Source organism: Lagopus leucura, unplaced genomic scaffold (genome assembly GCF_019238085.1).
Source record: "Lagopus leucura isolate 7727_CA_CO unplaced genomic scaffold, USGS_WTPT01 Super-Scaffold_100001, whole genome shotgun sequence".
Lineage (NCBI taxonomy): Eukaryota > Metazoa > Chordata > Aves > Galliformes > Phasianidae > Lagopus > Lagopus leucura.
Window position 1 is genome coordinate 82,911,885 of NW_024962262.1, and position 13,292 is coordinate 82,925,176.

Below are 13,292 nucleotides of genomic sequence, written 5' to 3' on the forward strand. Positions count from 1 at the left end.
CCAAAAGGGAGAGATTCAGGGGACCAAACAGGGAAGGGAAAGCAAGGTCTGGACAAGTAGTGATCCTTTCCAGGTACAGTTTTATTTGCTCCCTGACTCAAGTGAAAATACCCATGGCTCTGTACAGGACCAGCAACAAGGGCAGGTCAGCAACGCCTGCTCTGGCTGCTGCACCAGATGGGCCCATAAGCACTGCACAGTGATGTCACTGTGATGACACTTGTGCATCATGGTGATGCTTGAGCCTCTCCCCCAGAACCCCTCAACAGTTCTGTGGGATTTCACTGGCAGGGCAAAGGGCAGCTCCCTGCAGAACTGGCTGTGAGCAAAAACCACAGTCAGACTGAGACAGTAGACATTGAAAGGGAACTGTCTGCAGTGGGAACTTCTGGTTCTGATCCAGAGGGTCTGGCTGCATCCCCAGGCCCTCCTTCTGGTCATCCAGATAAGGATAAAGGAACTGTGTGGGGATCAAAAATAGGTGAAAAGGATGCACTAACTCATCCTGATGAGGAGGAAATCAAATGTATAGCTCATGCTTCTTATGAGGAGAGCACATGCAGAGACACTATTATCTCTGATAGCTGAGTCACTTTTCTCATCAATCCTGTGCTATGGAAGAGTTTGTTTTTGGAAAAAAAAAGTTGTAGAATAGTATACAAGCAAACTGGGACTCTCCTGGGATCTAATGGTGAAAAGTATTTAAAGTATTATCCAGAGTAAATGGAAAACAAACATCAACAAACTTATATATGCTACAGCTTGCTGACTATAAAACATGCTGCTTTCGAGGTTAGAGGTAACATACACGTGTACTTATTTTACAAATACTTTTGCAAATGCACTACTTGTGAGAAACAAATCCATATATCAGTGGAAAATGGAAGTGTTACAATAGAACTTTCCCTAGAATGCTTACCTCAGAAACCACTGATGAGCAAACAAAGCCAACTTCATTTGCACTTGATTTTTCAAAGAATCCTCAAAAACTCGACAGTGGAGAAATAATGATTAAAACAACCCTGCGGCTACTGTTACCATATTTGATATGGTTAAGTTTCTACATAATGCTCACTAACATAAAAGATAGCCATAAAATCCAGAGATACCATTTTCCTGGAAGAGAGATATCTGGATATAAGTATGAAAAGAAAATTTAAATACTGCGACAAGCTAGAAAATGTTGATAAATGAATTTGATCTTGATCAGATGGATCCATCCACCAGACAATCTTGACAGATTCAAGCATAAGAAGCAGCTGCAGACACCTTCCCATTTGCTGATGCATAACTTTCCACTTTTTCAAAACCACTTTTGCTTATCTGTGAAAAACGACACCTGTTTCCCAACTGCTTACATCACAGCCAAAGCCACCTCAAGCACTTACTTTGAGAAACAAGAATAGTTGCATTTTGTGTTCCCACCTGTAAAAGTTGACATTTACAGAGAGAATTACTCAGTTTCATTTTGACAGAAACATGCCCTTTATCAAATTCTTTAGGACCTTTCAGCACTGGAGAAGGTGTCAGTGGTAGGTAGTAATCTGAAACCAGTTAACATTCCTCAAAAACAAAACATGCAGCTAATTTAAGTAAGTCTCCAGAGATCAAAAGGCTGAGTTCAGGAAGTCAAGAACAGGGTGGCAAATGGACTCATAGCAGAGTAAATCTGTAAAGGATGACTACAGGCTGTTATCTGATTATCCCATCATGCTCTCTTTTTGGGCTACCATACTGATACTGCATATTAACATACACAGCTTCAATGTCAGAAATTTTGTAGGAGTAACATTGTGAATGAAGATGAAAACTGTTAACTATCAAAAGAAAAATCCCCAAACTAAATAGAAGTTACATCTCTTGACCTGTAATTCAGCTTCTGAGTTCCTGTTTACTCAAATTTAGATTCTTTCCACTTAGGAGGAACTTAAAGATCTAAATTACACAGAAAATGTAATTTAATATCAATTTACAAAGCTATTTTTCACATGCTGTTTAACTTAAAATAGCTTTACTAGTCAACAGAGTGTATGATTTTAACTCTTGAAATATCATGTGGCTACCTATTTGGTTAGGGAAAATTATATAAGTTACAGTCCCTGTAATATAATGAAAAACAGTGTAGTCCAGAGGGTTCAAGCACTGGTTGGCTAGATTTAAGAAAGAAAGATAGCACTGTATCAGCCAGAGGATCATGTTGGTTTAAAGGCCTCTTTAGAAGTTTGTGGTACAGAGATTGCTTCATGGAAACATCCACAATAAAGCTGGAAAAATGATACAATAGTAAACAAGAGCACCAAGCGTTATTGAGAGGATATAACAAATCCACAATGCCATGAGTAGATACACATGGTCTTCAAGCATTTTACAGGGGCCACAGGAGGCACAGATTGAATTAAGTAAGCCTTACTCAATTTGCTGATATTATAAATGTTATTTAGGTCCTGTTCAGTATTATTCATTAATGGCTACATTATCAGCAGAAGAAAAAGCTGCAAGCTTTGGATGAAATGACTTGCACACCTCAGTCAGTCACCAATGGAAAAAGTAACAAAAAGAAAAGGACAAAGCAGAGGAAAAACACTCTTCTCTATACCATGATTTACTGGTGTTTGCAGTCTCTCCTCCATTGCAGCTATCACATCTAAAGCTTTTTGTTTTTGTTGTTGTTGCTGGCTTGTTTTAAAGTTCTTAATATACACATATGCTTAACTAGATAAAAATGTTTTTAATACTTCATACTGTTTGAAATTTTTTGTATGAGTTCCCTCTACATTTCATTCCTTTTACCTACAGAATCTATGCACTATGCACGTACTTACAGAATATCTTCAGCTTGTAACACAGTCCACAGAGAAAATTCATTACTCATCTGAAAGATGAGCATTAGAACTGCTTCTAAAGTAAGCTGAATGAAGAGATAATGGCTATGAAAAATTGCAGTGTTATTCTAAATTCTGAAGTTAAATCCACATATTCACAGAACAGTGAAGGAACATCATCTAATTGAATGTGTTACTCTAAGAGGTGATAGAAGCAAGTGGTGTGCTATAAATTCCCTACCACATTATAAAATGTTAGGTGGTGTGGGCAGGAGTTGCTTCTTCCAGTGACAGCAAGCAGTTACAGCACAAAACTTCTATTTCCTACATTTCACAAAAGCTTTTTGGTTAAACTTCAAGCACCAGAAGTAACTGTACAAGTAATCCAAATGACCTTCTGTACCTTGTAAATGGAAATGCAATTTTCATCTGCAAACATACAGAAATTAAATTATAATCTAAATATTTCAAAACTGCAAATGTATGCATATACTATTACATGCACAGAATTGTAAATGCTGTTATGCTCAAAACCGGTGCCCTCTTAAACCTTCTTCTCCTAACTGTACTTTAAATGAAGACCTTGTAAGAAAGACTGTAACTGTAACCAGTCAGCATTTACAAACTCATCAAGCAACTACCGAACAGTTGGGTTGACATAGGCAATAGTGTATCAGCTAAGTGTATCTCATGAAAGATGAAGAAACAATCACATGCATTTCAAACATTACTTCAAGAGACACCACCAAGAACTTACTGCATGGACAGAACACTTTTTAAAGATTCTACATGCAGTGCTACAAAGAAACAGCATTCAGATAACATCAGAATCACTTAAACATGGACGCCCGTAAAAGAACAACACCTACAAGACACCGAATATTGCATTTGTGAGTAACCGATCAACTGTGTTTAAATAGGTTATACATTTGCTGGATAAACATACTTCCAATTAGCCAACCACCAATTAATTTTATCACTAGAAGTGGTAACAAGGAAACAACATGGTCATAGATCCTAATCATGTACATTTAATGTTCTACATGCAATGCTTGAGATCCTTTTGATACAAGCACTATGAAAGTGCTCTGCAAACGCCAACAAGGATCGGTAAAGGGCTCAAATAAATGCACTTAACAATTATTTACTCTGCCTTCAGTAGGAGCTATGAAAATCCAGCCATTCTGAGAAATCTTTTTTTCTAAAATCAGAAACCAAGACCAGCATCAACTTAACTTGCCCACAGTTGAAGGACAGCTCTGTCCAGCCTCCTAACGTAAGCCATTTAGTCAACAGAGAGGTCAGTATTTTCAAAGAGAGATTCACCCAGTTCAGAGCTGTCTCTTCAACTCAGCACCAGAAGAATTGCAATAGATTACAGAGTAAACTTACAGAAGCGACTGAAGAGAGATAAGTAACTTTTGGATTAGAAGGCTTTCTTTCGTACTTAAATACCTCAAACCGACATTTTTTTTTTTGACCTACACATAGCCCTCCACAAGGCCTGCTTAAAATCCTTTCATGTACACTTCTCTTCCTCTAAAATGAGGATAGAGTGTACAGGAAGAGATAAGCATTACAAAGGGATATGAACACACTTGACTGTTCCTTCCTTTGGTCAAATACTTAAAAGAGATAATTTGTAGGCCACTTCTTTTAGAGCAGAAAAGGTTATTTTGTGTTTCTAAATACAGATTTTTTTTTTTCCTAGCACTTGCTTGTAAAGCAACAGTTCCAAATGCACCCTATTAAATGAAATCCAAGCTATCTTACCTCCTAACAAATAATATTTATATATTATATATTTATAGTATGCTTTTCATGCATATTTAGGGAGGAAAAAAAACACATATGTAAGTTGAAACTAATTACACAAAATTCAATAAACATCAAATAACCATAAGTCCGTGGAAGCACAACAGAAATACCAAAATTCATAGTGATGTGACTATCCATTTTCTTAACTCCATGTTAATAGCCATATAACAAAAAATAAATAAATAAATAAATAAATAAATAAATGACCTGTACATTTAGTTAAGTCACTGACTCGGAGTTAGACCACATCTACGCTACTTTTTCTTTTTCCAAATCTTCAAATCACATTGCAACAAGGGGCTCTTACTGGAAAGTGAAAGAAAGAATCGTACTTACTTGCCACCTCCAGCGAAGCATTGTGACTTACAGCTTCCCCAAGGTAATTCCTTGCCACGCAGACATAGACCCCTTCATCTGGCCTACTCTTGCGCCCATGAACTATGCGTAAAAAAAATAAAGATCCGCTGGGCAGCAGCATCCGATGAGAACGAGGATCATCCTTGTCAGTTTCCACTCTTTCTCCACCTTTATACCACTCAATGGTTGGTGTCGGCCTTCCTTCAGCTTTACAGTTTAAAGTTGCTGGTTCTCCCTTTGAAACAATTAAATCAGATGGGTGTTCAACGATGCGAGGTGGGAAATCTTCTTGCCGAAGACGGGAGCCTACAACATAAGAACGTGCAGATATCTTTTTAGATCTTTGCCATGCAGTCACAAGTGTTTTGCCCATATAACCGCGTAACAAATACCTCGTAGTTTAGGATTTAGTAAGAACACCAATTAAGATACTTTTAAAGTAGAAAAAAAGTCCCTTATTTTATTCCAATGTGTGCAAAGTTCTCTTCCTAAATTAATAAACTAGAAATATTTTTTCAAAAGGTGACCTATATTAGGGAACTAAACATGCCATGCTGCTAAATCCTATACATGAATATACCAATACTGAAATGGATGCAAATTTATACATATATGCATATGAATGCATCTAATTATGACAATTAATTCTACAGATAGTCTAAAGTCATCAGGCTTTCAGAAAGATGCACTAATTTAAAGCACAAAGTTGTGACCAATCTCATTCAACTATCCATAAAGTCTACCCGTTCATAGGAGTAAGCCTAATACCTCCAGTCATTCTGGCATTCTGCTTGTACTATCAGTTCTTCTTAGTGACTTCTTAAACAGTACCACAGACATAAAAACACACAGAACATCCAGGTAAATAGTTGTGTCAGGGAAAACTAGAGCTACTTCTTATATTTTACATTTTAACTGTCTGATTACCCATTGTTCAACGTGCAATTCCAAGGAAAAATGGGACACAAGTATTGGGAAAATGAGGTACTCTTCTAGAAAGGCATTCAAACTTGAACAAATTCAGACTGTGAGCTCACAGTAGCACGGAAGTATACGATACCCTGGATAGAAAAATGCTGCACAAGAATATGACAACAAGCTGGCTCTCCAGGAACTCAAAGCTAGGGATAGGCACCTATCTGAACTTTCATAGGTTTAAATTATTGCTTCTATTTCAAATTGGTATTTTGCTCCTTATTTCTCTCTTTGTATATCATTTCACAAGGGTCAAAATTTGTCTCTTAGATCAGTATTCCTGATTATTAAAATTATAGATGCCAAAATTCTTCATTAGCATTAATAGTGCACGTTTGAAAAGCTATGAAGAACCAGAAAGAAAGACATAAGAGATCTATTCAGTGCAGGTCAGAAAAACTCAAGTTAGTTCTGAAAGGGGGAAAGACAACGAGAAAATCCCCAAGAGAGTTCTGTTTTCTATATAATACATAGCATAAATATAACATAGTACGTAAAATTGTATATACATAGGTTGCTCTGAAAGTAATGCCTCCTATTTATCTCCACTGAAACTACAACACATAGAAAAGGCACAATAACACTAGATAGTAGAGTAAATTCTCAGATACAAAACACTTTTTCAACAGTCACCACCACTAGCTTTGCATTTCCACTAGCAATGAACAAGAGCCTGCGTATTGCACGCATAAAAATCACTAGCAGAGGTGAACCACTGTCACTAGCACCACTGTGTGTATGTGTTATATATGTAAAACATAAATGGGAGAATTTGTGAAATATATAACTTTACATGAAACCTTATTTCACATAATTTTGCCACAAGATTAGCAATGCACATTAAATGTTACATTAATACTGGAACCAACCACACCATCCCAAAATCTATGGCTTGACTGCTCTAAAATATGCTTGCATTCCTCTCTACACAGCAAAACTTTATTTAGATTATAATTTTACTTCTAAATTATGCACCTCATAAGGAAGGAGGCAGGAAAAAAAAAGGAATAGAAATTCAAAACCAAAATGTAGTAAAATGCTTAAAGATGCTTAAGAATGGTTTCAAAAGCCCAAGTCTGCATATGTGATAGTACATATCTCAGGTCTGTATTTGTACAGATAGTCAATCAGCAGACAACACAGTACAAGCCTTCTATTGTTCCTGTCAGCCAGGCCCAGACTGCAAATAAATGACATACTATTCTCATATATTGTATGCACACTTCCCATGCTAACATTCAAGTCACCAAACACTAACTGAAAGTATTGCACAGAAGGCACGCTTAAAGACTAACCTCTAAACTTGCTTGAAAATTGAGACTTGGGACTCATGAGTGGGAAAGAGTGCTAATACAAGCTGCAGTTCTCAGGAAACTCCAGGATCACTCAGACATTTGTGATATTTCATACCAGATAGTATTAGAGAAGTCAAAATAACAGAAACGCTCCTTTTTTATTTACTTTAAATTGTCATTTTAAAGGAACCCTTCTGGAGAAAATTAAAAGAATTGCTTGAAGCAAAAAGGGACAAAAAGTTGTATGAGTAGTTGACTGGCACATAGAGAATGTTAACCACAAATTTAGCGGCAAATGCTACAACCAAGTTATAATCTTTCCACATGTCTATAGATTTATTTTTTTTTTTTAATATTTCTTTATTTCCTTTCAGCCTATTTAAGATGCATTTATGCTTTACTGAGAAAAAGCAGCTTCTATTATCAGTCATACAGTGGGCACTAATCCTGTAATTTTCCTGTCAAAAATCCATCCCAAAGGGATATTTAGTTTAAAATAAGTAATAATCAAAACAGAAGACCTATTACACGCTGAATCTGCCATTATACATGCAACTGCCCTAAAAGATGACAGCACTGTGCCACGGGATCTAACCAACTTGGTCTCTCTGCTTCCTGTCTTATTCAAGTCTTTCACAAAAAGTCAACAGGATGCCACCAACTAAAGTATGCAACACTAATTATTTCATGATGCTACTTAAAAGAACAATTATAAGAAATCATATTTCCAGTTTCTTTGACTGTGCCACAACTATTTTTACAAGAATTCAAACACTGAAATATGTAGGCATGAAGGTTCAAAGAAAGCTAGCATTAGATGAATGCTAAAATTTGTAAAGGCAAGAATAGTGCTTCTCCTTGCCTTAAAACTTACTTGTACAATATAAAAAACATTGAAAAATAGCAGGGAATATGTATTCAAATAAGAAAGCTGCTGACTGGGAGAATAAATGTTCTGCTAGTCTGCTATGAGGGAGGGAAGAAGAAGGCCCCATTCACTTTCCGTTTCACAGCTACAACATTTAATGCCAACTTTAAGAGCATCTGATCTCCATTCCATTCTTTTATTGAAATGCTTTGTATTGCAACATAAAACCGAGTTACAAATTATACTAATGAAATACTAATAAACAAAGCTAGAGCTTTAAAATCAATGTTAGCTAATTCTTGCAAATAACTATGCTTCATAAGGATATGAGTGAACTCGATTTATCAGCACCTCCACTCCATGTAACATAATTTCTTTCAGAAACTTTTCAGAAATTGATGGTATTTCTGTGGTTTTGTATATACTGATTATGAAGATGTTCTGCAGGTGCTCTAGTAATCAGAAATCTTTCTCTACTTCTCAGGTTAAATATACCCACAGGCAGCGCATATGTAATTCTTCCATAAATTCTGACATTCGCATTGCCAAACCATAACAGTTAAGAAGTAGAGACTCAAAATGTTTCAAGAGCAAGCTACAAAGCAGTGAGATCCTATGTCTCAGGGGACAAATAACTAAAGAAGAATCAAAGTATTTTTCTTGAAGAGGCTCTTCTACAAAGACATGCAACAAACCTTTGAGACCTTTATTACTCTTTGCAACTACCAGAAAAGAGACTGCAGGAAGGTGGGGGTCAGTCTCAGTTCCCAGGTAATAAGTAATAGGATGAGAAGTAATGACTTGAAATTGCACCAAGAGAAGTTCAGGTAGGATATTAGGAAACATTTCTTCTCAGAAAAAAATAGTGAATCATTGGAACAGGTTGCCCAGAGAAATGTGGAGTAACCATTCTTGGAAGCGTTCAAGAACTGTGTGCATATGGTACTTAGGGACATGGTTTATTGGGTATGATGGTAATGGGCTGGTGGCTGGACTAGATTGTCTTAGTGGTCCCTTCCAACCTTAGTGATTTTATGAAATCTAACCTATTGAGCTTATTTGTTCTCATAGACAGTAGATCAATCTCAAGGAAAGAGAAAGAGGACAAAAAGCCCACTGAGATATTCACTTGCTTTCTCTCTTACTTCCATGACTGAAGAACTCCATTTGTCCCTCCTATTTTTAGAATACTTTTACTCTTTATATACCATCCTCGTCCCGTCTAAATACATCTTCCCAAACTTGGCAGCTTGCAATAGTACATTTCAAAAGCAAGTATTCTCAAATTTCCTTTACAGATGTTGCAATCTTCCACTCATAATCAAAGGCATGGAGTAATTAATGAATTGTGCCTATACCTTCAGATTTTACCAAAATATTCAGCTAAGCAAAGAAATTCCACTTTTGAATTCTACCTTGGCATAAAGCAGAAGAGACAAAACTGCACAGAAATGATATTTCTAACACACTCCAATATGAGAATAGAGTTGTATCACTCTGGACTCACAGAGTAGCTCTCTGCACAGTTAGGAAGAGTTTTATTTACAACAGCTGTTGATCTTTAACATGTGGGTACCAAACTTCTGGTTTGGGGAAAAAAATGCAACTTATGCCTCATATCTAAATCCTACTATGACATGGCACAGTCATGGCTCTGCACATTTTCAAAAATGCTTTAGAATGATGCCACCTTTATGAACAAAAGATTAGAGATTGAGGTGTTACATTGCTACAAATGAGCTAATATTTGTATTCTAAAGAGAAAAATGAATGGCTGGAACGTAACAGTATTGTTGCAACAGTCAATCAATGCCCATCCAGGTCTACAAGTATATTGCAATGCACTTTAAGGTGTGTTTAATGCTTCCAAATATTGAGCTGGGAACAGGTCCAGATCTCTCCAATATCCGAGATACCATAAAAAGTGATAAGCAAGATTCTCAGTTTGGATCAGCAGAAGTTGAAATTTTCCAATTTGTTCCCTTTGAAGAGAAACACCATCTCCTTTTCCTAAGTCGACAATGGAAAACAGAAGAGCAAGAAAAGCAGCAAACACTATCACCCCTGCTATGAAATTACTGTGATGTTCCCCAAAAAGAGAGTTTGCTCCCAGTGCTTTCTTCGTTCTGTTTGTTTGTTCATCCTCTTTTTCCAGCTTACACCACTACGCCAAGGAATCCTTTTGTTTTCTGTCCTTTAATTGACATTGGAGACTCTGCTTCTAATAAGATGAAATGCTAAGTAAACTTTCTATCGTTATTTCTGTTACTAGGATGTATTTCTAGGTTAAAGAAATAAATAATAAAAAGATGCACATAAATACAAAGACTTTCTAAAACTTAAAATAAATTTTGTGGGCAGTGGCTTTTAAACTTACTTTCGGGCACTCACAAAACGTTTTTTCTCTTTGAAAGATAACCTTGAAGTATTTCATGTTGCTAACACACTATGAATTATATATTACATTTCTGTCTTGTCTATGACACTATCAGGAGATGTCAAAAGCCTGTAATTTACTACACTTTTACAGTAGGAAAAAAACCTAGAATAACCGCAAAGAGCTTAGAGTTTGAAGCTATGTGTGCCTCTTTCCCCAGGCAAGAGATTAAGTGGGAGCAATACTAAAAAATGCCTGAGAACCAGACTGATAAAGTGTCTGGCTCCTGTACAGCAACAAGATGCAACATATGCATAGCTCAGGACGTAAAATGTATGCAACACTTTTGTATGTAGCTTGCTCCAAAAGTAATGCCTCCTACTTATTTCCATGGAAACTACAACAGATGCAAAGAGCACAATCACACTATCTGAATAAAATTCTCAGCTACAAAATACTATTTGTCAACATAGCCATCACCTTTAGTTAAGCATTTTTGCCAGCAATGAAGAACCTACATGGCGCGCTCACACAAATCTACACCAGCAAAGGTGAGCCCCTGTTTCACAGCTGCTATGCTGTCAACTGTCAAACAACAACAAAATGTAATGGAATATATGTGGGGAGGTGCAACCTCCACTGCCATATCATCACCATCAGCCTCTGACTTTGCTGGTCAACATAATAAAATATAAGGTATTACTTTCAGAGCAGCAATCAAATTAGTCAACTGCACAGGAGATGGCTTAATTATAAAAGCAATAAGCTAAACAAACATGAGAGAAAAAAAAAGCACAACACTATGTTGTGTCAATTGTTTGTTTCTGCTCTTTATTCTGCAATAACTCTGGACATAAATGTTTAGGTCAAAAGAGGCTATAAGCTTTTAGTCAGGAAGTCTTCTGGAATGATGACGGCATCTTAAAGCTAAATATTCTATTTGGTAGGAATGAAACAAATAGTGGCAGATACTTTATTGCACAGATACTAACACCAACTTTGTTATAATCCAGGAAGTTATATTTCCCAAGAAATGCTAAATCAGCCTAGCTCTCATTTTTAAAGAAACTGGAAACAATAACTCTAAGAACTATGCTTTAGTTTCTTAATCCATAACTCTTTAAATTGCTTTTGGAGAAACTATTTTCAAGAGGCACAGCTGTATAGAGAACTTTCATCACACAAACACATGCTACTGGTTTATCCAGCAATTAGCATAAATAAGTCATTACATGGTCATTCATTAATTGTAGCTGAAATAAAAAATTTAAGTAACAACATTTATATTGAGTTGCAATACTGTGAGTCATTTGCATAAAACCTCAGGCAGTAAGCGATGTTCCCAGTGTGTTTAGTTTTATTTCCTTCTCTCAGTTCTGCTCTCCAGAAAGATATTTATCCCATCTGACTTTTCTGGATACTGGAGTCTGAGATAGCAGTATTTAGAGCACTGACTTATTAAAAAAGCCTCATTTAATGAAAATTACATTATCCCACATCAAACCAGTAACTTGGGAAGATTAATAGAATTACAGGAGTATTTTTATTAATATTGCAAATTAACTGTGACACAGTGAGCAACAACACTGTATTTCACAAACAAATACAAAGCTAATGAAGTTTACTTCATCAGTCACTCTTCCTTTGAAATGGATGCAGTTACAATGGAAGAGATTTCTGGCACTGGGATAATATACAGAAGAGCAGCACAACAGACAGAGATGGATCTGAAGGCAAGCTCATCTTAGGACCTTGGAATGTGAGAGTCTGAAAATGATAAACTGCTGGAGGTGATTCATATTGAACTGCAGGATGAGTAAGTAAAGCAATGAAGTCAGGTAGGTACAGAGGAATGCAAAGAAGACTACGATATTGCTAAAGCAATGACCCTGGAATTGCAGTCAAGAGTATAAAGGATGGCTTGGGAAGAAGATGTGGCAATGAAAGCAGAAGATTATGGAAAGACTGTGGATATCAGGTATACTGAAGTAATTGGAAGTCCACTATGGAATCGAACACTGGCAGCATATTGAAGGAATGGAGCTTGATGGTAATTGGATAATCCTGTGGATAACAAAGCTGAGACGCTAGAACCAATCACTGGTGATACAAAGGAGCTGAGACTTCATGGCAACGTACAAGACAGCTCAGAGCAAACCTTGCTGCTGTTTTTCCCCTCAAAAGGCGGGTTCAAGAGCTCACATCTCCTGGTAGCTTTGGTGACATATCTGACAGGAAGAATCACAGAAAGTGAGAAGATGTGGGGACAAATACTAGCATGAGTCACACAAGAAATGCCATTTCCAGTGCTCTCTTTTCTTTTGAGGAGTTAGTTTAGTACCAAAGGAGAGACCATCAGGCTCTCCTGTCCATCTTCAATCCTTGTCTTCGATTATGTTTTATTCCATTCAGTAGAACTATCTCATGGCTTGTGAACCACTGATTTATAATTTTGGAACAGGAGAACAGAATTGGAGAAAAAGACTAAACAAAAGGGTAATTCTTAGCTGCAGCGAAGGAACCAAGCAAACTGCTAAGAGTATAAATGCCTTCCAATTATATAGGCAGAAAAGCTTTTGATGCAGAACTTAAATTAGACTGGAGAGCCTCTTAGGAAAGTCAGGTGACTTCTGCTGTTCAAAAATAAAAAGGAAGAGAAAATGACAAGAAAAAAGCCAGAGGAATAAGGGATCTGCTGGCAATAAGCAATTTTACACTGGAATTAGAAACTGCTGTTCAACCAGAAAGGGAGAATTTTACATGGATGACACTTTTCAGGT

General features: G+C 36.7%; 1 protein-coding gene across 1 annotated transcript in view; it reads right to left on the reverse strand.

The window, feature by feature from the left end:
* Positions 1–1,692: 1,692 nt before the first annotated feature.
* Positions 1,693–13,292, reverse strand: part of LOC122177443 (roundabout homolog 1-like) — a 43,603-nt gene continuing 32,003 nt past the window's right edge. The window contains exons 2-3 of the mRNA XM_042866828.1: positions 4,977–5,303; positions 1,693–1,817 (exon numbers count right to left, since the gene is read on the reverse strand). Coding sequence (XP_042722762.1) covers positions 1,693–1,817; positions 4,977–5,303 — 452 coding nt within the window. The remainder of the gene's footprint in view (positions 1,818–4,976; positions 5,304–13,292) is intronic.